At 43.1% G+C, this 24,762-nt stretch overlaps 2 protein-coding genes across 3 annotated transcripts in view; one reads left to right on the top strand and one right to left on the bottom strand.

Annotated features, from left to right (window-relative positions):
- Positions 1-24,762, top strand: part of MSRA (methionine sulfoxide reductase A) — a 296,741-nt gene that overhangs the window by 32,690 nt on the left and 239,289 nt on the right. The window lies entirely within an intron of this gene.
- LOC133384563 (uncharacterized) lies at positions 17,715-19,713 on the bottom strand. Its single transcript, XM_061626500.1, has 2 exons — positions 18,994-19,713; positions 17,715-17,875 (listed from the first exon to the last, which is right to left on the bottom strand). Exons 1-2 carry the CDS (start codon positions 19,639-19,641, stop codon positions 17,831-17,833), a joined length of 693 nt encoding a protein of 230 aa, XP_061482484.1. The 5' UTR covers positions 19,642-19,713; the 3' UTR covers positions 17,715-17,830.

The following is a 24,762-nucleotide window of genomic DNA, read 5'->3' as shown; positions in this document are numbered from 1 at the left end:
GCCCCTGAGTTGTGGAACAGCCTCCCCGAAGAGGTACGCCTGGCTCCTACACTTCTATCTTTTCGGTGCCAGGTAAAGACCTTTTTATGCTCCCAGGCATTTTAATTTTCTTAACCATTTTAATCTTTTAATCCGTATTTTTAATTTTTGTCGTATTGTGTTTTTGTAGTGTTTTTTTGTTGTTTGTTTGTATATGTTTTTATGATTTTTATTATGATATATTGTATTTTATCTTGTCTGTTCACCGCCCTGAGAGCTATTCTGCTAAGGGCGGTATATAAATTGAAATAATAAATAAATAAATAAATAAATATGAAGCGTGGAAAACTTCTTTTTCCTTTTTGTTGTCACTGTTAAGCGTTCTCCTTTGCCTTCAGAGACTTCCTGGGTTTTGCTGTACGTTTGTGAGTCTATCAGCTTCTTAGCAAGCAGTTAAAGCTGGTGGAGGATTTTCTGCTACTCTTAGACTTGACATTTCCCTCTTTGCTTTCAGAGTCACTGCAAGGTGTATGTGCTTTCATCCCTATCATCAGCACTGGCAGTTTCTCTTGGAAATCTCAAAAGAAGCGTCCCATGCACCTCTATGCCAGTTTGTAGTCTTCTGTATTTGTGCAGAAACCCTGACTGGTGTTTCTTCTTACTGTTGTGGGCCTATCCTCCCATGGCATTTAACACCTTTTAAAGAAGGAAACCATCATATTCTAGAAGAAGAAATAACCAGCTTAGTTCATATATTTCTTCAGTCCATATTTGTTAGTCGTAGGATAGGAAGGTATCCACACAAGAATAATCCAGGTAAATGTAAACGTTGATGCTATAGTATACTATATAACAGTCTGTTTTTGTGCCTCCTGTGGCTGGAATTTTATTGGTGACCTGTGGCACAGAACTGGAGCAAGTTAGTGAGAGTCAGGCTTTGGTTTTTCAAAAAGTGTAAGAACTGGGGGTGTACAAGTTTGAACAATAATAATAAATAAGTATCTCTTGCAAGTGTGGTGTAGTGGTTAAGGTGCTGGACTACGACCTGGGAGAGCAGGGTTCGAATCCCCACCCAGCCATGAAGCTCACTGGCTGACCTTAGGCCAGTCACTGCCTCTCAGCCTCAGAGAAAGGCAGTGGTAAACCACCTCTGAATACCGCTTACCATGAAAACCCTATTCATAGGGTCGCCATAAGTCGGGATCGACTTGAAGGCAGTCCATTCATTCATTCATCTCTTGCAAAAGCAACTCAGAATACTTGGGGTGTTTGTGTCTATGCTTGTACAAATAGATGATTCTGCACTGATTGTAGGAAGTGCACTCACTGTGCGCATTTAATTCAAATGAACAGTTGTGTTCTTTTGGACAGGCAGAAGTTTGACTAGATCTGTTCCTTGCCATCTTTACTAATCCAGACTCTCTTAGTAGGGGTGTGGCGTCTCACAAAATAAAGAACAGTTATGGAAGTGCAAGTCTGTAGGATTATGCAGTTTAGTTAGCTGAATGACTGAAAGCACAACAGGGCTGAAGCAGTGTATGTGCAAGTGTGATACCTTAGTGGTTTGTGGTATATTGCAGTTTATATTTTGATAGAGTCATCAATGCACATACTATTAGAAAAGAAATGAAATGCAAGGTGGTCCCAAAAAACCCTGTATCTAGAATGCTTGTCACTGGGGTGCCAGAAGCTGGATTGCAGCCAGTTATATACTGCATCAGTTTGTCAAGTAATGGTTGGCTGAAGGAGCCTGGGTTGCTTTTGGATTAATAAAAGCATGTATCTGTCAGGTGAGTGTCTGTAGGCTGTGCCTACTAACCGAAGGAGGACAATTCCTACTCAGCATTTTCTGAGGGCCTTAATGTGGTGAGAGGGTCTGAGAGTATCGAAGAAGCTGAGTGCAATGCCGTCAGGAATCTAGACCAAGAGGCTAGACTCCTAGCAGGGCCATCCAAGGCAGAATGGACAAAGCTGAGACACCAGACTATTATGCATCCAGACTCAGAGGAAGGAAATGGTAAACCACCTCTGAATATCTTTTACCATGAAAACCCTATGAATAGACTATCCAAAATGCAACATAAGATAGTGCTGAAAGATGAGACCCTCAGGTCAGATGGCACTCAGTGGGCTACTAGGGAAGAACAACGGACAAGTATGAGTACCGCTGTTGAATAATGACGCAACTGGGTCAAAGCCAAAAGGAAGCCCAGAGGCTGAAGCGCACAGATGCAAAAGTCTGGAGTTGTACAACGTACACAACAGGAACATAGTGAACCAAGGAAAGTTAGAAATTGTCAAGAAAGAAATGGAACGTATCAATATTATAATACTTGGCATGGGTGAATTAAAATGGATGGGAATGGGACACTTTCACTCAGGCAACTACAAAATATCTTATGTAGGAAATGATAAATTAAGAAGAAGCGGCGTTGCTCTAATAGTGAGAAGTGAGGTAGCCAAAGCAATTAGGAGCTATAACACAAGGTCTGAGCGAGTGATATCAATGAAAATTAACGGGAAACCTATCAACATAACCATCATCCAAGTCTATGCTCCAACGGCAAACACAGAAGAAGAGGAAATGGAGAGGTTTTACGCAGAAGTACAGTACAGAAAGAAATTGATCACACACCAAAACAGGGTGCTCTGTTAATCATGGGGGACTGGAATGCAAAAGTAGAGAACAGAGAAGAACTAGGAGTTGTGGGAAAATGGGGCTTAGGAGATAGAAATGAAGCAGGAGAGAGACTTACTGAATTCTGTGAAGCCAATCATTTGTTTCTTGCGAACACATTTTTTGAACAAGCGAAAAGACGACTGTACATGTGGACATCACCAAATAGTCAATGTAGGAATCAAATTGATTATATAATTGGAAGCAAAAGATAGAGAAGTTCCATACTTTCTGCGAAAACAAGACCAGGAGCAGACTGCGGTACAGATCATGAACTGGTCATATCAAAAATCAGAGCAAAGCTAAAGAAGAAGAACAAAGCAATCATAATGCCAAAATACAATTGAAATAGCATCCCAGAAGATTTTAAAGATGAAATAAGCAAGAATGTGAAGTGAAAGTTGCTCTTAAAATACTTGGAAGAAACAAATCACCAGGAATAGATGGCATACCAATAGAGTTGCTACAAGTTACCAAGACGGAATCTGTCCAAATTTTGACAAAAATTTGTCAACAAATATGGAAAACTTAACAATAACCCACAGACTGGAAGTGTTAAATATATATCCCAATTCCAAAGAAAGGGGCTTCCAGAGAATGCAGTAATTATCGAACTATTGCCTTAATATCGCAGGCATGGAAAATAATGCTCAAGATTGTACAACAAAGGCTCTTACTATATATGAAGTGAGAAATGCCAGATGTCCAAGCTGGATTTAGAAAGGGAAGAGGCACCAGAGATCATATTGCAAGCATACGATAATGGAATGGACCAAGCAATTTCAGAAAGAAATCACCCTGTGCTTTATAGATTGATTGTGTAGATCATGAAAAACTATGTAATGCTTTAAAAGAAATGGGGGTGGCACAGCATCTGATTGTTCTGATGCGCAACCTATACTCTGCACAAGAGGCTACTGTAAGGACAGAATATGGAGAGACCCGATTGGTTCCCCATCGGAAAGGGTGTGAGACAAGGGTGCATTTTATCACCCTATTTATTTAATCTATACGCAGAACATATCACACGGAAAGCTGGTATAAACGACAACAAACAAAAATAACCTAAAAACTAAATACAAAAATATAATTAGCAAAAAGCCACATATATCGTGGGCTTTAATTTTAGAGTCTTTGGAAAATTCATTAAACTGATATTTATAAAAATAGACTAATGATATCTCTCTGCCTCCATGGTCAGAGTCAGTGTGCTTCTGAATAACGGTTGCTTGAAATCACGGGGTGGGGGAGAGTGTCTTTGCACTGAGGTCCTGCTTGTGGGCTTCCCACAGGCATTTGGTTGGCCACCGTGAGAACAGGATGTTGGACTTTACGGGCCATTGGCCTGATCTAGTAGAGCTCTTCTCATGTTCCTATGAGTAACCTCCTGATAAGCTTATCATCAGTACATTTATATAACAGAGGGCTATCCAATACACACTTTGGTTCTTCTCTCAAGCCAAGATCAATAGTTCCGGGAATTAAAAAGAGGGGGACATGTCTGTTGTAAAGTAGTAGCTATCAACCTGTACAGATGCAAAACCCACCATTAAACTCCAACCTCCTGTACAAGATACAAAAATGCAGGTAGGAGTTGGGATGCAAGAATTCCAAAAGTTGAATCTGAGTAGCCTCCAGTCACCATCATTCTTGAAAGCTTCAAGCGAGAGCTCACTGGCACTGAGCAAAAAAATAAAAATGAAATGGACTGCCTTCAAGTCGATCCTGACTTATGGCAACCCTGTGAATAGGGTTTTTATGGTAAGCATTATTCAGAGGTGGTTTACCATTGCCTTCCTCTGAGGCAGAGAGGCAGTGACTGGCCCAAGGTCACCCAGTGAGCTTCAGAGCAGGATTATATTATCCTGATTCTTGGGTACAGTGTTCCCTGTTTCCCCAAATTTAAAAGGCACCGACAATTTCTGTCACTATATCACATTGTTCATGTTCATGGCTGAGATTCTTCTGCTGTGTTTTGCTTTTTAGTTCACACTGGCTATTACTGATTACCCTGGATCTCTGACTGCCAGGCTTTGTACATCCAAGAAAATCTGTAGCACACTAAATCACACAAAGCATCAGTATGAATATCCACAACTGAGAGCTGCAAATCATACTTCAAAATATGAGAAGCAAAAGCCAATTATGTGGTTGTGAGTGGCAAGTAAGCAATGCCCCAGAAGGCCAGACAGGGAAGCGCTACAAAGAGCATTTTCCCTTTTCTTTTAGGTCATACATTGACTAGTAAAAATGTTTGTAGACTAGCGAAATTCAGACTTGTTTGCAAGGCTGGTTGAATCTCAGTTAACTAGGATGGGAAAGAAATGGACTGGCAATTTTACATAGCAGTCAGTGCCATGTGATGCACTTCTTCGGGAGGCTAGGAAAAATAATGTCCTATAGCCTCATTTTAAAAAACCTAACCTATCCCAAGAATGAAAGAAAACACTAATAAGCACTGGATATTTTTCTCCCCCAAGGTCCTTACAGAAAACTAAACATTGGCAAGTACGGAACAGCAAAAGGTTAAGTATTATGCAAGAAGGCTAATTTCCCCCACCACCACCAAAAAAAAAAGTGAAAAAGAGTGTTCATAGGCTAGCAGACCTTGAGTACAGATGTCTGTGCTGAAACAATAGGTTTTCAAAAGCATACAGAGCTTGCCCATCTTGCTCCCTATAATTATGAGAGAACACAAACAAAAGCACACTAGGAACAGAACAGCAACACACAACCACATCTCATCAGGGAGGAAACGTAATTGCACGAGGTCACTTCAAGGGGAAAAGCATGATGGAGGAGGGGTTAGCACTATACTCTTGTTTCTTGTGAAGCTATAGAAGAATATTTCAATATGATTTTCGCCTGCTACCCTGGGGCCTAAAAAACAAGCTGAAGACAAGTATAATATTAGATGAACACTTATACTTACAGTAGAGAGACAGGCTAAAATGTCTTAAACTGTAAAAAGCATCGTACAATTCATTTGTTAACAGGGTAGTGATGGTGGAGAAATTGAGACAGTTATGGTCTCATTTTAATAAAGAGAGACAGAAAAAATGCTGCTTTGTTGTTGTTGAAAGACTGGCCTTAACAATGCCCTCTCTTGAAAAAGAAAGACACATCCCCCTTTCTGGAGAATGATTAAGAGGGTCCTAGCAGAACAACTATATACTTTCCTGGACGAGTCTGATTATCTGGATCCATGCTAGTCTGGGTTCAGACCCGGTTTCGGAGTTGAATCAGCCTTAGTCACCCTGATGGGTGACCTTTATTATGAGAGAGATGGGGAGTGCAACCCTGCTCCTTCTGCTTGACCTCTCAGCGGCTTTTCATACCGTTGACCATGGTATCCTTCTGGATTGACTCTGTAGGGTGGGTATTGGGTGGCATTGTGTTTCGGTGGCTGCACTCTGACCTGCGTCATGTCCAGCGAATAGCATTGGGACAGTGCTCTTTGGCCCCCTGATGTTTACGGTATGGGGTGCCTCAGGGCACTATTCTGTCCCCAGTGCTATTCAACATCTACATGATGCATTGGGAGTGGTCATTAGGAGTTTGGGAGCACGGTGTCATCAGTACACTGATGATACCCACCTCTATTTCTCCATTACATCTGAGTCAGGAGAGGCTGTGCAAGTCCTTGACTGGTGCCTGGATGCAGTGGTGGACTGGATGATGGTCAATAAACTGAGCTTGAATCCTGGAAAGATAGAGGTGTTGTGAGTGAGTGGTTTCTGTATCCGGGAGTTAGGTTAATTGCCTGTTTTGGATAGGGTTGCACTCCCTCTAAAGAAGCAGATGCTCAGTCAAGGGGTACTCCTTGATCCATCTCTGCCAAGAGAGGGAAGCGTTAAGATGAGTCTTCCAAAAACAACAAAGTAGCAAGATTTTGCCGCCCTGGGCTCCTGGGAGGAAGGGCAGGATATGAATTTAGAAAGTAAGTAAGTGTCCTCTGTGGCCAGGAGTCTTTTTACTAGGTCTGGCTAATACGCCAACTGTGACCATTCCTGGCCTGCAACAGCCTAACCACAGTGATCCATGCATTGGTAACTTCAAGATTTGATTACCGTATCATGCTTTATATTGGGATGCCCTTGTATCTGGTCCAGAGCCTTCAACTTGTGCAGAATGCAGCGGACAGACTGCTCTCAGGGGCAAATTATTGGCAATATGTCACTCCAATGGTCAGAGAGCTGTGTTGGTTGCCAATTCGCTATCAGGTCACATTCAAGGTACTTGTGTAAATTCACAAAGCCCTTAAACAACTTGAGCCCAAAATATGTTAAAGACTTTCTGATTCCTTATGCTCTACCTTGTTCACTGAGATCTTCTGATGAGTCACTGTTGGTGGTTCTCCATGCCTTGAGGTTCAGTTGGCCTCCCCCAGGGACCAAACCTTTAGTGTGGTAGGCCCTGCCATGTGCAACTCCTTACCAGCAGAGGTTTGGCATGAACCATCTCGCCCTTCTTTCAGATGTATTGTGAAAACTATATTGGTTAGGCAGACCTCTGTAATTTGAATTTTTTTCTATATAACCAATCTCTGTTTATTGATGTTTTTTGTTGTTATGTGCCTCCAAGTCGACTATGACTTCTGGCGACCCTATGAATCAGCATCTGTCATGAACCACCCTGTTCACATCTTGTAAATTCAGGTCTGTGGCTTCCTTTATGGAATCAATCCATCTCTTGTTTGGCCTTCCTCTTTTTCTACTCCCCTCTGTTTTTCCCAGCATTATTGTCTTTTCTAGTGAATCATGTCTTCTCATGATGTGTCCAAAGTATGATAACCTCAGTTTCATCATTTTAGCTTCTAGTGACAGTTCTGGTTTAATTTGTTCTAACACCCAATTATTGGTCTTTTTCGCAGTCCATGGTATCCTCAAAGCTCTCCTCCAATACCACATTTCAAAGGAGTTTATTTTCTCTTACCCATTTTTTTCACTGTCCAACTTTCACATCCATACATAGAGATCGGGAATACCATGGTCTGAACAATCCTGACTTTATTGTGCAGTGATAAAACTTTGCATTTGAGAACTTTTTCTAGTTCTCTCATAGCTGCCCTCCCCAGTCCTAGCCTTCTTCTGATTTCTTGACTATTGTCTCCATTTTGGTTGATGACTGTGCCAAGGAATTGATAATCCTTGACAAGTTCAATGTCTTTGTTGTCAACTTTGAAGTTACATAAATCTTTTGTTGTCATTACTTTAGTCTTCTTGACGTTCAGCTTTAGTTCTGCTTTTGTGCTTTCCTAATGGCAATATAACGGAAAGGTGGTATAAAAATATTTAAATAAGTTTTCAATTCTATGTAGTTCAGGTCAATTCTCTGTAGATAGTGTAGTAATTATGACTTTAAATAAATTTATAAGCAAGGTACTAGTTTTGTGTATCCTACAGGCAAGGAGTATGATGAGGAAACATGAGAGAAACTAACTTGATATTGCTTAGTGTTCTTGGATTGTGCTTCTAATTTTTATTTTTAATACATTTTATTTAAAATATGTCAGCCTACAGAAGAAAACCCAATAGATTTATTCTGAAATAAATTTCTAGAGAGTTGTTTTCAGCTTGGAAACTTTTCACAACAAAAATCAATGAAAAATATTCTCATTTGCTTCCATAATTGCAACACTGTCTGTTTGCAATTCTTTTACATTTCCAACTTGGAGAGTAAAAAATGATGCCTGACAATGATTTTTGAAAATGAAATATTGTAGGCAGCATAATAAAGCAGATTGGCTGACATTTCTAGATAAACTGAATCAGTTTTATATTTCTTCAAAGGAGATGCTTCACCTAATGACCACTTCTTCTTTGGATTTTCTTCTTTAAAAAGTATTATTGAAAAGAAGCATTAATGTAGGAAAACTCCAAAAGTGTCATGTTAAAGGGATTATTTAAGTTCGTAGATAATATTGCATTAGCTGCCCTTGAACAAGCAGTGGTGCTTCCACTTCTGAAGAAGCCCACCCTGGAGCCTGTGGTTTACAGCTCCCACCTGGTTGCACATAACCCCTTCTTGGGCAAGATAAAGGAGAGGGGTGGCAGAGCAGTCACAGGAGTTCCTGCAGGTTAGACAATCTGATCCATTTCAGTTTTGGTTCAGGTGCAAATCTGGGACTGAATCAGCCTTGGTCATTCTGATAGATGACCTGTATGAAGTCTGGACAGGAGGAATGTGTGTCTTCTCCTGCTTCTTGATGTCTATGGCATTTGATTCCATTGACCAGAGTATCTTACTGGACCGGCTCTGTGGGATGGGCATTGGGTGCCTATTTTATGGTGGTTCCATTCCTACCTACAGAGCCGTGTTCAGAGAATAGCACTGGGACATTGTGTCTTGCCTCCATGGTCCTTGTGCTTTGATGTGCCACAGGGCACAATATAGTCACCAGTGTTGTGTGGATGCTGTTGTGGAATACATGAGTGTGAATAAACTGAACATGAACCCAGGGAAGATGGAGGAGCTGTGGTGGATGGTGTTAAGAACAGCAAGGCCCAGCCTAAAGGGATTGTGGGAAATATTCTGCAGATGCTCCAAGCTGAAAAAAATCAGTGCATCTTGCATAGTCCAGTTGCAGTTTGTTAGCCAAGAAGGGAGGCAGCTGAATCTCATCTGGTACCAAGGTCAGGAGGCCTGAGTAGCCATAAATTAGTAGGCCTGGCCTTGCTGTAAACTTTCGGACTATTCCAGCATCAAGAGGGTCATATTTGGCTAATTGGCCCTCTCGCTGTTGCTGGGCAAATTCCCATAAAAGAAGGGCTAGCTTTCATCAAATCGTCCCATTCCATCTTGACTTACTTATGTGATGTCTAGTGGCATATGTAGCCCAGGGGGAACCGGCTCTTATACCTTCCCTGTTTGTTCTAGCTTAGGCTAGGTAAGCTTTGTAATTTTGTGTTTGTGTTGAACTTTCGTACTGTATTTTGTACATGTGTTGACTATGCCTAACTCTGTTCCAGAGTATTGGGCTTAAAGGAATTTGTATGCTGCTCTTTTATATGCATTTTTATTATATTTAATAAACTACCTGATATTACTTGGTGTGTGTTATTTGGGACTGCAGTTCTGAAACCTGTACCTTGACTACGAAGCTACTGACTACTGGACTGGGTTTGGCTGAAGGCTCCAGAGCAGGGAGCGTAAACGTTTGGCTCTTTCTCTTGGGGATCTCTGTCAGTCTAGTTGGTGCTGTGCGTTCCCCTTGACTCAGAATAGGAAATCAAGTTAAGGGGTGCCTTCAGAGAAGTGTGCATTTTGAATGATAGCTGTGTTTTGGTTTGCTTATTGATTTGGGAAGTGCAGACTAGGTAAGATCATAGTCGAATAAGAACCAAATGAATTTCTCCCCCATCCCTCTCCCAGAGTGGTGTTCAAAAATCAGAACTAAGTAGTAAGATAGTCCCTGCCTTCTCAGGTTTATAGTCTAAAATGCATGACACAAAAGGAAAAGGGATGGGGAGGGTGGAAGAACAAGCACACTCCAATTCTTATAGTTACAATGCTTATAATTAACAGCTAGGATGGAACAGTTCACGCAGCCTGACGAAATAGGCTGCTGGTAAGTGACAGAGATAATGGAATAGTCTTGTTTCTATTCCCTCCTCTGTTCTGCAGCCTGATCAAATTTGTGCCACTAAAACATGAAGAGAAACATTTTGACATGTAAAGCCTTCTGTTGTTGAGACCCAGTAATATCATCTCACCATAATATCTGAAATTAATGTAAAACCCTGTCAGCACCAAGCTGAGACTTTAGCCACACTGAAAGTCAGCAATTTTCCTGCAAATCTGGAACTCCTTGAAGAGTTTCTAAAGCTGGAACTTTCAGTTTGTTCTGCTCTCCAGTTCTGCCCTGCTGTAGTTATCCTTATTCTGTGGAATAACCTAGATGGAAGTGGCTGTTTGCACCTCACTTTGCAGACCTTATGGAAGGCTTGTGAGACTCTTCTGATTCATGCATTCTGGCTAGACGCGTTATCTGTGGATGGCTTTATTATATGCTCTGCTTCATGTTGACTGTTGGAGTAATATTTCATGGTCTTTTGTAAGATGATTTGGAGAAGTATAAAAAACATAAATAATTATGGCAGATAAGTTGAAAGAGTTTGTGTTATCAATAATAGTATTTTCTCTCTTTCATTGGATTATAACTGACTTTTATGGATGATTTATGTATTGTTGCCCGGGGCCCTATGGAATTGCTTTGACTACCAATCCAAATGCATCAACCTGTCTTCCAAGTGTGAAAAATAGAGGTGTGCACTTTGCTAACAAAGAGATGGCATTTTTCAAAGAGTGGGAATTATGTAGGACAGGGACGTTAAATTTACGCAATTCATAAGTGACTCAGAAACTTCATCCCATGTTTTGGGCAGAGCAAGTGACAGTCTGGAGTTGGGAACAAGACGTCTGTTTTAATTCGGCCAATTTTACCTTCAGTCAGTTAGTGCCTTGTGGTTTTCCGCATGTGTTTTAGAAAAGCAGATATTTGAATTGCAAATGATGATGGAATTTAGCATCTTTTTTGAGAGGTATGTCACAAGCATCTGAAGTAGCACTTGCCAGACTTTTAAGCGTCAATGTAGCAGAAAGCCATATGATTTCCGAAAAAGGAACATTTTGTGGAATAATTTATTTGATATGGCAAAGCCGTTTGTTGTATAATTTCTGTCCTGTTGCTATGGGAACCCATTTTAGTGTTGCGGTGATTGTTAATCAGGATTTGCAGTTATACCATTTTCATCATGAGGCCCTTTATCCTTATAGATTGAATCATGGTTCTCATTGACAGTGGCACAGATCAACCATTATTGCAAGATATAAAATGGCATTACCCTTCCTGTCATTTTTCTCATTATTATCAGAAGCACAGATACAAGTTTAGCTTTTCCAGGGAACTCAAAAGAGTGCTGCTTGCTCCACTTATGCCTTTGATCCCTGAAGAATTCCGGCACAGAGAACAGGGTGCTGGTGTACAATACCAACCCACCAGAAGAGCATGGTTTAAAGTGGACAGGATGCACTCTTGTGTGCAAAGAACATCTTCCACTAGAGTATTCATAACAGCAAATAAGGCATGGTGACTTTGCCACCAGCCTGAGGTCACCTTGTGGATTGGTCAGTACATTCTGCCTTTTGTAACCAGACATAAATTCAGGAGGAGGCAAGAGAAGAGTTTCCTTGTGGTGCTTAGGAGAACCCAGATGGCTAGTCTAGTAGAAGTGCTTGACTGCCTATTTTCCTCCCCACTTCCCCCAGTGACTAGGAAGCCTGAAGCTGAGAAGCGCGTGCTCCAAGTCCTTTCATTCTAGGGTAGATGAACATTTAAATATGAAGATCGTAAAGGTTGTATCAGTTTACAAATGGTGTGTGCAGTTGGGTCTTGTTCAAAGAGCCATTCTCTGGTTCACCGTGGTAAGAATGTAAGAACAACCTGCCAGATCAGGCCAAAGGCCCATCTAGTCCAGCATCCTGTTCTCACAGTGGCCAATCAGATGCCCCCGTGGCCCATGGGCACATTTTCAAACTGGAGAAAATGCCATGGGCATTGCACACATACCACGTGCGTATACGCTCATCCTCCCTCCTCTCAAACCAATTAGGCTTGAAAAGTGTTTTTTCCAAGCCTAATAGGAGGAGGGAATGATCTTCCTGGAAAGTGCAGTTGAGGAGGCAAGAGTCACCCTTCCCAACTGCAATCTCCAGGAAAACCATATCACACCGCAACAATCAGGTTTGGAAGAAGCCTTCTATTGGAGCCCAGAGAAGCTTTTTTCCAAGCCTAATAGCAGAGGAGTGGTGATTTGGGGGGGGGGGTTGCATCAAGGTGTGTGTATGGGGGGGAGAGTTAATTTTTTGAGTCAGGGTAACTTCATTGTTTGTCGAGGTATCGATTGTGTGCAGAGCTGTCCAGAAACAGACTTGGCTAGATCTTCTGTTGCTTCTGCTCCACAATGCTCTGAAAATGCTAATCTTCCGGTCTCTTGCAGAGAAGAATGGAGGAGGCTCTGTTCATTGTGTGGATCCTTTAGCCAAGTGCCCTTGGATCCACTCTCTTAATTTTGGTTCTTCCACTGATACAACATAAATGTTTTTATTCTACAAGGAGGCCAGGGTAGGCATGGAAACCAGATGAAATCTATCCACACTTATCAAAGGTGCTCAAAGGGAGGCCAGAAGACATACTTAATATATAGAAATCTCCAAGGTCACTCCTTTGCATTTACAGGTAAACAGGTATCTAGGTAACGGGGCAAAGAAAACAGGGCCTGAGACCTTAGATCTGTTGCCACTTGAATCATATTCCAGGCAGACTGCATGTGGAGAACTGAGAAAGCAGGGTGAGAGTGCAAGCAAGGAATTATGACCATGGAGAGCTCCAAGTAGAGATACAGGCAGTAGAGTGTGATGTTGCTGCAGCAAAGGTCTGAAGCCAAATGATGATCTAAGTAGGCTGTAGGTGGATCACAGTTCCTAGCTCCCCATCCTTTGGGATCATGCGTTTGCTCCAGCAAGGCTGGGTGGCTTCCTCCTCAGGTGAGGGTGTGAAGTGAATGTTCTTCATACTGTAGGAGAGCAGAGTGGCCTCCTGAGAATGTGGAGGTGGTGGCAGTATTAGTCTCTAACGTTCTCCTGTGAAGTCCTCTGATGTTTCTTCTGGGGATAATTCCTGCACCCAGTCTTTCCCTCCTTGGTGTCCTCAGATGTTACATATATTAGGCAGGCGCCATCTCTGCTATCTTTTTGGCACCTTTTGAAGACTTTCCTCTTCCAACAAGCCTTTAAGTTGAGACCTATCCCAGTCTGTGTCTGTGTTAGAATTGCTTTTAATCTGTCTTTTAATGTGTTTTTAACCCTTTTTTAAAAATATGTTTTTAGAGTTTTTTAAAAAAATGTTTTTAACATTGTTTTGTTTTAATGTATTTTAAGGTCTTGTTGTGATGCCTTAAGGTGTTTTTAGTGTTTCTGTTTGCCGCCCTGGGCTCCTGCTGGAGGGAAGGGCGGGGTGTAAATAAAATAATAAAATAATAAATAAATGTTACCCCTTAAATGTAAGAAGCCATCCAGGGCTAATATGTGTAGTTTTCCTAGGAGCAGAGGGACCCGTCTTATACCAGATCAGACTGTTTCTCCATCCAGCCTAGTGTTATAATCTGCTTTGACTATCAGTGGTTCTGCAGGGTGCCAAGCAGGGGTCTTTTCCATCACCTGCTGCCTGACCCTTTTAACTAGGGTGCCAGGGATGGACCTGGGTGCATGCAAAGCATATGCTCTGCCCCTGGATTAAGGCCCCTTCCCCCCATCCCATTCTGCATGAGTCAAGGGGCTTCTGGGCTAGATTCATCTGACACCCATGGAAATCTCTTAGTACATTTGTATTAGAAATCCCAGGGCAGCACAGCTGAAAAATATTCATTTGTCCACTGTGCAGATTACATGGCATCTCAGTAATAGCATTCATGCTGTTTAGTTTCTTATTGACACACATCCACAGTTTCTCTAATTTCAAGTCAGTTTATGAGAGCCAAGGACCTCTGTGTAATAGTTACAATTCCACTTGGTTGTCTTCCAGTTCTTCTGAGTGATAAATAATCAAAACATTAGCAAGGCATAAGTAGCATTTTTGCTGCCTCCTTTGCCATGTTTGCTTATCTCCCCCTCCCATTCAGCCTTGCACATGCCCAACCCCCAACTGTAATTCTGATTGGCTGAATTAATTCCGCAGCATCTTGCTGTGAATAATTATGTTAATCCTGTGTAGATTCAGTTGCCTCCTTCTTCTCCCAACTTTTCCCTAAATTAGAATGTGGCAATTGTAGCTCACAGCTGGCTCATCAGAGGTGGCCAGTTTGGGAATAGGCACATCTGACTATGCTTAAGTCTCTGCCTTGATTGCTTAAGACGATACACGTAAACTCCATGATTACTGCCATTTTATATGTTTCACAAATGTGTCACTTCCTCTGCAAAGCTGGGTTGTTTGAGAGGAGAAACGTCAAGAATTGAGCCTCTTCTCCAAACCCCAACTGATAAGAAAGCATTGTTAGGCTTCTGTTAAGAATGACATGACAGGTGAATGCAGCGTTGATGGCATTGTTTTGAACAGATTGCTATTAGGACACTTGAGGTAGTGTCTCATTTTTTTCAGTTCTTCACTGGCCAAACTAGATTTTACCATGTCTGGCCTATGTCAGAATATGAGGTATGGTGGGGACATTTTCAAGTGGAGAGGTGGCACCCTAGGCTGTTTTTCTACGGGCCTGGCTCACTTCTGGTCTCTCAGCGCTCCCCAGATTTGGGAGATGGGTTTTGTGTCAGTCCTGACCAGATAAGGTTGGGACACTAAGGGAAAGGTAGTAGCTCCTATAAGCAGCAATCCAGGACTGGCTGTAGGTTTGAAGAGATGCAGGAATAGTGCCATCTGGTGGGCTCTGTCTTGTGTTGGGATAGGACTCCTTAGAGGGCCCTGTCCCCATGAGCATGGATGGTCTTACTGGGCAACTGGTACTGGTTGTCATGCCCGCCCGACCCTCAGGGTCCCGGGAACATGCATCAGGCTCAGACCCCCACCCTTAGGGAAATGAGACTGGAACCGAAAAGCTCTTACTTCACCCTTGCCAAGGCTGTGTACGCTCACAACAACCCTGCAAGGTAGAAGGTAGGCTGCCACCACCCCTGTATACTGGTCCACTCAGAGCCAGGGGATCTCTGAGCCCAGAAGGTATATAAAACCAAGGTCCTAAAAGGCAAGAGTCACAGTTACACTCCTTGCCAGGCACCTCTGGTTTAACACTTAAAATCCAAGCTTTTAACTTCTTAACCCTCTTTGGTAGTGAGTGACTGAGGTTGGGTCAAAACACTGAATTTAGAACCACCCCTTCTCTCAAATGAACACACCAGGTTAAATAGAAGTAGCTTTATTAAAATATATAAGTGCACATATCATATAGCAGCAAGTAATCCTTTAAGACCATTCACCCAACAGGGGTTTAGGTACTTACAAGAGAATTCATACACACAACAAGAAAATAATAAACTAGCTCACCTAACTACTTACATACGAGGTAGTTGGTTGCGTGGCACCTCTCCTAAGAGAGATGGATGTTCAACATAAAGCAATGGAACCAGACATAGGTTGCCTTCCCATAAGCAACCCCAGGAACCATAAGGCAGAAAAGGTTTGGAACTCTGGTGCCAGTCAGCATAGGCAGAGAACAGAGAACAAAGGCTGTGGGTCCCTAGCCCTATACTTAAGGGAAAAAGATCCTAACGGTCCAAGATTAATTGACCAATCAGGAATTGACTGATGTAACTTTCTTCTCGATGTTTCTCACATTTTCGCGCCTTCAGGCCCCCCTCCCAACGGTGTTTTCCAACTGCATAGGCCAAGGATGACCTTGGGTGCCAGGCACTGGCTAATCAACAGAGATAAACAGGTGCAGCTTGTTAAGGCTTCTTCTAACCGTCTTCAGCTGGGAAAATGAAACTTAACTTTGCAAATTGGCAAGGCCTGTCCTTTCTGACTATAACCATCTCCCAGAGTCCCTTACTGGAACCAAAGTGTTGTCATCAGATTTCTAATAACTCATGACCATTACAGGTTCATGACACGCCCCTTTTTGGGAAGATGATGTCAGAACTCTGAATAGTTCTGCGTCATCGCCACAGCAACCAGGAATAAGGGAACAATCAGAAAAAAAAAATTCCATCAACATTACAATACAGCATATAAAAAAGAGAAGAAAAAACAATTTAATACATTTTAAGCAAGTGAGCTACTTCTTGTCTTATGCCTTCTGATTAAGTTCAAAGTTACAACATAACAAACAATAAAGGAGAAAAAAAAAAAAGAAATAAGGGACCCCTAAAACACCCCAAAAAAAAAAAAAAAAAAACTTTATTATAAAAAAAAAATAATAAAAAAAAAATAGAATAAAAAATGGGGTGATCCAAAACTGGTCCAAGTTCAAAAAAGGTCATAAGCCGTAAAATCTTTAAAAAGTCCATAAAACATGTTAAAAGCGTAAAAGAGTAAAACAAGGTCTAAAAACGGTCCAGAGGTCATCAGAGCCGGGAAATCAGTCCGTGGAATGAGCATGAATCAAATGTCAGTCAACTGGAACAGATAGGCGAGATAGAGCATCAGCTACTATATTATCACGCCCCTTTATGAACTGAATTGTAAAATCAAAATCTTGAAGGGCCAGACTCCAACGTAACAATTTTTGGTTGGAGTTTTTCATCCTGTTCAACCAACACAAAGGAGAATGGTCTGTCTGCAATTGAAAATGACGTCCCCATAGGTACGGGCGTAACTTATCAAGAGCCCAAACCAAAGCAAGACACTCCTTTTCAATGGTAGCCAAATTGCGCTCTCTTGGAAGCAATTTCTTACTAATGTATGCAATAGGGTGCAATTCTCCAGCAGCATCTTCCTGGAGCAAAGCAGCTCCAAGCCCAAAGTTAGAGGCATCCGTCTGAACTACAAAGGGGCTTGAAAAATCAGGAGCTTTCAAAACAGGATAGTTTATCAACATCGTCTTTAAAGCATCAAAAGCACTTTGACATTTATCAGTCCAAATGACACGCATTGGCATAGTCTTTTTGCACAGTTCAGTTAGAGGGGTAGCAACACTACTAAAATGTGGAGCAAATTTTCTGTAATAGCCGGCTAACCCCAAGAAAGATTGAACCTGTTTCTTGGTCTTAGGGACAGGCCAATTTTGAATAGCTTCGATCTTAGCCTCTAGGGGTTTGACACAATCCTGCCCCACCCTGTGTCCCAAATACACAACTTCTCCCAGACCAAATTGACATTTCTGCGCTTTGATGGTTAGTCCAGCGGCCTGCAGTCGCTGTAAAACAATTCTCAAATGGTTCAAATGCGACTTCCAGTCAGGGCTAAAGATGGCCAGATCGTCCAGATACGCACAAGAAAATTCACCTAGGCCATTAATCACAGAATTAATAAGCCTCATGAACGTGGCTGGGGCATTTCGAAGTCCGAATGGGAGAACCTTGAACTGAAACAAGCCCATATGCGTGACAAAAGCAGATTTCACAGCAGCGTCCCCATCTAGAGGCACTTGCCAATATCCCTTAGTTAAATCCAGTGTAGTGATGTATTTTGCTGCTCCCAGTCTTTCTATTAAATGGTCCATCCTAGGCAAAGGATACGGATCCACTTGGGAAATCTGGTTCAGCTTCCTGTAATCCACACAGAAACGCACTTCATTAGCTTCCCGTTTAGCCACTAGCACAATAGGGGAGGACCAGGGACTAGTAGAGGGTTCAATAACTCCCATTTCCAGCATAGCTTGGATTTCCCTCTCTACCACTTCTGCATTTCGTCCTATAACTCTGTACGGAGAAGCTTGCATAGGGGGATGATCCCCGGTGTTAATGGAATGAATAGCCAAGTCAGTTCTTCCAGGCTTACTGGAAAACATAGGTTTAAAGTCCATCAGGATTTGAACTAATTGCCTTCGTTGCTCCTGAGTCAAACCTTCGGGCAGGGTAATTTCAGTTATCCCCCCTGCTTGTTGACTCTCTGTAACCAAATCCAAAGAATCCTCTGCAAATTCACACGCCTTGGTACAGGCCATAATTAAATGTCTATTAGGAGGCTCAGATTCCTCCGCTGGTAATAAACCAGCCGAGTTAACTTCTGTTTTGCTTTTACAACCTTGAAGGCTTTCCTTCCTTTTTAGAACAGTCTTAGTTCCTTGAGAGCCAACAGGCGGCACTTTACATTCCATCAGCCCCCCTCCCCTGGGCTGCAAAAGCGAACTTTCTTTCTGTGGCTTAGGCAAGCACACAGCCCGTTCCTTTAAAGCCTTAGCTTCTCTCCCACTACCTTTCCAGGTGTCTAACAAAACTTGAGACTTAGCAAGAGCATCCCTCTCCGCCCTACGTTCAGTCTCTTTATGGTGCAGGAAGAGCAGGTCTGTTCCTATCAAAACGTCCCACAAACTGTTGGTTGAATGAACTAGAACTCTATGGCGCCCAGTCCAATTCTTGTATGAAAGCACTAGCTCGGCCACACGAGCTTGCACAGCCCTGGGTCCATAAGCCGTGACAGTCACTTGTAAGTCAGGGACATATTGCTCTGGTTTCACCAAGTGTTCAGCAACACTGGAGAGCTCTGCGCCCGAATCTACCCGTCCCATGACCTGAATACAGTTAACATATATGGGTTCTGAAAACTGCGTTTGAACCCATTCCTTGCATTCCGATGAAAGAGGTTCTGGACAGTCCCTCCCTTGCAGCAAACCATCCTTTTCTTCTCCCTCTTGGCCCCCGGATATATTTTGTACAACACTCACCGACAGGGCTTTAACAACTGGTCCACGAGGGGTCTCAGGACGGTCTTGTGAATTTGGGGCAGAAAATACAAAATCCGATTCTGCTCCTTCATTCTCCTCGGCTGACGACCATGAAGAAAGTTCAGGAGGTTCCGCTCCAGGGGACGTTAAGTCTCTCACACGTGCAACTGGAGCAACCTTTGGGTTCTTCCTTCCAGCAGGATTGGGCTTAGACAAGATTTTAGAACAGGAATTAGCCTTATGACCAATTTGCCCACATTTAAAACAAATTATTTCTCCACGGGGCTTCTCTTGCAACGCAGCCTCGGGCCGGGCGGAAGGTACTTTGAAGTAGCCAGCAGGCCCCCCTTTCTCTTCCTTCGCCGGTTGCCCTGGTTTCTGCATACCTGCGGTCTCTCGCCTCAGCGGTTTCACAGGAACGTACTCCGGTCTCCGAAACAAAGTATACTTTTCTTCAGCTCTGTTTTTAAACATACGATCTGCTAGCATGCCTGCTTCAGTCAGAGAACGGGGCTGCTGGTCTCTGACCAGAGCCATCAAATCTCGAGGGAGGCGTCTGTAAAACAGTTCTTTTGCAAACAGATCTAAAACCTCCTCTCGGGTTACAGCCTCGGCTGTGTCAGCCCAACGTTCCACATTTCTGCCCATCCGTGCAGCAAAGGCTGAGAAGCTTTCCCGAGACTTCTTCTGGTCTGTTTCCAAATGCCGAAAACAATCCTCTGAAGTTAGCGCAAAGTGAGACTTGGCTACAGCATAAAAGTAGTCAAAATCATCGGCATACTCCAGTGGCAAGGAGTTCAACAGTTCTCTCAACTCGCCTTCAGCATTAATGCGTAAAGCACTCATCCAGTACTTTTTAGGCACACCTTGATCTCTACAAGAGTGAGCAAAAACTTGGAAGAAAGTAAAAATATCATCTGTCTCACGAAAGGTCGGAAAGGATTTTTTATGGAGGTCTGGTCTTCCTCCTCGCGGTTGTTGCATCTCACGAGCAAAGCTTTCCCTACTCCGGCGATCTTCCTCCATAGCCTTGAACTGCAGGGACAACAGCTTCATTTGCTTAGCCAGGTAGCGCTGCATGCTCCTAGGCAGCTCTTCCTCATCCAAATCTGATTCCTCCTCCTCTTCGCTATCCTCAGTTTGCTTAGACACAAACTCCTGGTCATCCACAGAAGGCTGAGGCATAAACGACAGAGCAGCAGCGCCTTCTTCCAGCTGAACAAGCTGACTAGGCAACGCAGTGTCTGCCAGGAGCACATCCTCGGCTCCATTCTTTTGAGATCTGGTTTTTATCTTTTGCGACATTCTGCACTAACCTTACTACCCAAAGTAACAAACAATTGTGTCAGAAGTCTCTTTAAAATTTACAACTTGCTGCAATGCACTTATCTCACACAGCGTGTTCACTTAAGAGCAGGAATGGCTTCGATCCTCACCACTGCCAGCCATGTCATGCCCGCCCGACCCTCAGGGTCCCGGGAACATGCATCAGGCTCAGACCCCCACCCTTAGGGAAATGAGACTGGAACCGAAAAGCTCTTACTTCACCCTTGCCAAGGCTGTGTACGCTCACAACAACCCTGCAAGGTAGAAGGTAGGCTGCCACCACCCCTGTATACTGGTCCACTCAGAGCCAGGGGATCTCTGAGCCCAGAAGGTATATAAAACCAAGGTCCTAAAAGGCAAGAGTCACAGTTACACTCCTTGCCAGGCACCTCTGGTTTAACACTTAAAATCCAAGCTTTTAACTTCTTAACCCTCTTTGGTAGTGAGTGACTGAGGTTGGGTCAAAACACTGAATTTAGAACCACCCCTTCTCTCAAATGAACACACCAGGTTAAATAGAAGTAGCTTTATTAAAATATATAAGTGCACATATCATATAGCAGCAAGTAATCCTTTAAGACCATTCACCCAACAGGGGTTTAGGTACTTACAAGAGAATTCATACACACAACAAGAAAATAATAAACTAGCTCACCTAACTACTTACATACGAGGTAGTTGGTTGCGTGGCACCTCTCCTAAGAGAGATGGATGTTCAACATAAAGCAATGGAACCAGACATAGGTTGCCTTCCCATAAGCAACCCCAGGAACCATAAGGCAGAAAAGGTTTGGAACTCTGGTGCCAGTCAGCATAGGCAGAGAACAGAGAACAAAGGCTGTGGGTCCCTAGCCCTATACTTAAGGGAAAAAGATCCTAACGGTCCAAGATTAATTGACCAATCAGGAATTGACTGATGTAACTTTCTTCTCGATGTTTCTCACATTTTCGCGCCTTCAGGCCCCCCTCCCAACGGTGTTTTCCAACTGCATAGGCCAAGGATGACCTTGGGTGCCAGGCACTGGCTAATCAACAGAGATAAACAGGTGCAGCTTGTTAAGGCTTCTTCTAACCGTCTTCAGCTGGGAAAATGAAACTTAACTTTGCAAATTGGCAAGGCCTGTCCTTTCTGACTATAACCATCTCCCAGAGTCCCTTACTGGAACCAAAGTGTTGTCATCAGATTTCTAATAACTCATGACCATTACAGGTTCATGACACTGGTGAGCAGCAACAGCTTGGAGCCATCAGTTAAATTTTCTACAATATCTTGGACTAGCCCTGAAATGGCATCACTCCAGGGCATTGCGTAAAGTTGAAATGATAACCCCCCAGTGGGCATAGAATGGTGGTGGCTATTTAAATTTCTCACGTTGCCGCAGAGTAATGCTATATCAGGGGCATGGGTAGACAATGTGGTCCCCCAAGAAGTTGTTGAACTATAATTTCAATTGCTCCTGAATTTCATGGTATCTGGCCATGCTGTCTGGAGCCAATGGAAATTTGAGTCCAACATCTGGATGGTACTACATTGGTTAACCCTGTTTTAGGGCATTATAAGAAATTTAAATTGTTATATAGTTTTCGGCGAATGCTAAAGACACAGCTCTTTACCCTGGCCTTTGGCTCCTGAGATGTATGATTTCAAAAACCACCCTGTCCTTGTGACAGAAATGAGTTTTAATTCTTTTTAATATTGTGTTTTAGATTTTGTAACCCTCCCTGGAATCGATTGGTGAAGGGTGAGCAATTAATAATGATGACGATAATGATGATGATGATAATATGGTGAGTGCCTAGGGCAGGCATCAGCAGTGGGCTTTGCCAGGGTTGTAGAGTGCTGGCGATTGTCCGAAGATGTGAGGAGCTGGTCTTGGCCCTGAAGTGTTCAATTCTTTTCTGAGCTGGTTTAAGGCAAAGAAAGGATGCAAATAAACAACTATATATTGTTGGCATGAGGCCTAGTAGTTTTCCATCAAGTCTGAAAGTTTTGAAAGTTAAGAGGAGTTATGTCTTTGCCCAGTCTGGGAACGGACAGTGAAGGCCGTCGTTATGGTAACCATCAAGATATAGACTGGGAAAGTTCTAACAGAGTCTGTGAGTTGTGTCCTTCTGCATCATGCCTCTGACCTGAGAGGCTGTCTTACTTTTGCTTTTGGAGAGAAATGTGCTGTAGAGCTAGAGGGGGGGGGGAAACTGCTGAAAAGCCTTAATGTCTTAATAAAGACTCTTAACATGCTCTAATGCTCTGAAGAAGTTTCTTGCTCAACTTAACTCCAACGTAATGTATGCTGTTTCACGCAACAATGCACACACGCCAACAGGGGTTATGGGCCCAGATCCACAGCGTATTACACGGGAGTAAGTTGCTGGTCTGAACGGCAGACGGAGTTCCAGAGAGGGCAGCTTGATTGATTGAACCAGACGGAGGTGAGCAACATGGCTGTAAACCTGTCTGGGGGAGGCTTGCCGATGGAACGACTTAATGAAAAGAATTATGGCAGCTGGAAGCCGAGAATGTGGGCTTTGCTAGTAAAAGAAGATTTATGGGAAGCTATTGAAGGTACACCCCCTGCACCCCTTTCAGCGGCTTGGACTAGGAACGATGAGCGAGCTCAAGCTTTTATACTTCTGGCTCTGTCAGACTCTCAACTGCTACACGTGAGGGATGTTACAAACGCCAAACAGATGTGGGACTGGTTGGAAGGCATTCATGTGCAACAGACTGCGGGATCTAGATTGTGTTTGGCACGGAAGCTTTATCAAATGCGCTTCACGGGTGAGTGTGACATGTGTGAGCATCTCACGGAATTCAGACGCCTGTTTGCTGAGCTGACAGACCAAGGCGTCGAACACTCTGAACTTCAGAAGACCTATCTGATCCTGGCTTCACTCGATGGGACTTGGAATAATATGGTCATGGCTTTCGAAGCCATGCCCGACGGAGGTTTGAACGTTGCGTTTATTGAGGAAAAGCTGACCCAAGAATGGCAGCGGAGACAGGAGGCGAAAAGAGCCGAGTCGATGGAAGCTGTCAGGAGGCAAGAGGTGAAAAATGCCGTGGTGAAGGATAATAAACAGGAGCAGCAACAGAGGCTGAAGGCTTGTTTTGTTTGCGGAGATCGACGGCATCTCCAGCGGGAATGTCCAGTCAAGCGAAACTCCAGGGACGGAGGCTTGAAGCAGGGAAGTGTGAACTTTGTTTGTAAACAGAAGTCTCAAGATTTACGACCTATTAACTGGCTGCTTGACAGCGGAGCAAGCCATATATTAATTAAAGACGTTTGTTTTACACTTCAGAAAATGTGCAAGATTTTGTGCACCTTGCTGATGGATCACGGAAATCTGTGGAAGCTAAAGGTCTGGTGAAGTTTGACAAGCTTGGAATAATGTCAGATTGTTTGTTTGTTCCGGAATTGGCTCATAACATATTATCAGTGAGCAAACTGGTGAGTTGTAATTATTCAATTTTGTTCCACAAAGACCAATGTTATATAATGAGGGGAGATCAAGTGTGTTTGCAGGGAAGCCTTAATGATTCACAGTTTGTAATAAAGAGCAGTCAAGCAGGGTGTGCTGTGTTAAATGCTGAGGCACAGGTACATCAGGGCTGCGTCCATGAATGGCATCAAAGGCTGGGGCATGCAAACCTTGACACGATAAAGAAAACCCCTTTGCACAGTGAAAACATGCGTTTAAAAGATTGTGGACAGTTAATGGATTGTGATGCATGTAATAAAGCTAAAATGACTATTGCACCAATAAACCGGGAGGCTGAGAGAACCACAACAGCTCCCTACCAGCTAGTTCATGTTGATTTATCAGGGCCAATAAATGCTTCACGAGGAGGTGCGAAATTCTTCATGGTAGTGGTAGATGATTTTTCAAGATTTTGTCATGTTTTTCTGTTAAAGCATAAAAGTGAAGCTGAGCAAAAGCTGAGACTGTTCATTAAGAGAATCGAAACTCAACATGGCACCACAGTGGGGGCTATACGCTCGGACCAGGGGGGGGAATTCACGAGTAAAGCATTGGGTGACTTCCTTGAGAGTAAGGGAATAAAACAGAATTTTACTGCTCCATTTAGCCCGTTTTCCAATGGAACTGCTGAGAGAAAAAATAGGGTGCTTGGGGAAGCAATGAGAGCCATGCTGATGGATTGCAGTTTAGGGAATTCTTTCTGGGCAGAAGCAATTCTTTATGCGAATTATATTCACAACAGGGTGTTACACAGTGCACTTGGAATGTCTCCTTATGAGAAACTTACTGGCAGAAAGCCTAAAATAGAACACATTCAAAAATTCGGGGCAAGGTGCTGGGTCCACATTCCACAGGGAAAAAGGAGGGGCAAGCTTGTGCCCAGAGCACAGCAAGGTTTTGTTTTGGGATTTCAGAATGCATATTTCAGAGTTTGGTGTCCAGAAACACAGCAGTTAATTCTGA

This window comes from Rhineura floridana, chromosome 4 (genome assembly GCF_030035675.1).
Source record: "Rhineura floridana isolate rRhiFlo1 chromosome 4, rRhiFlo1.hap2, whole genome shotgun sequence".
Lineage (NCBI taxonomy): Eukaryota > Metazoa > Chordata > Lepidosauria > Squamata > Rhineuridae > Rhineura > Rhineura floridana.
This window is presented reverse-complemented; position numbering and strand designations above follow the sequence as displayed.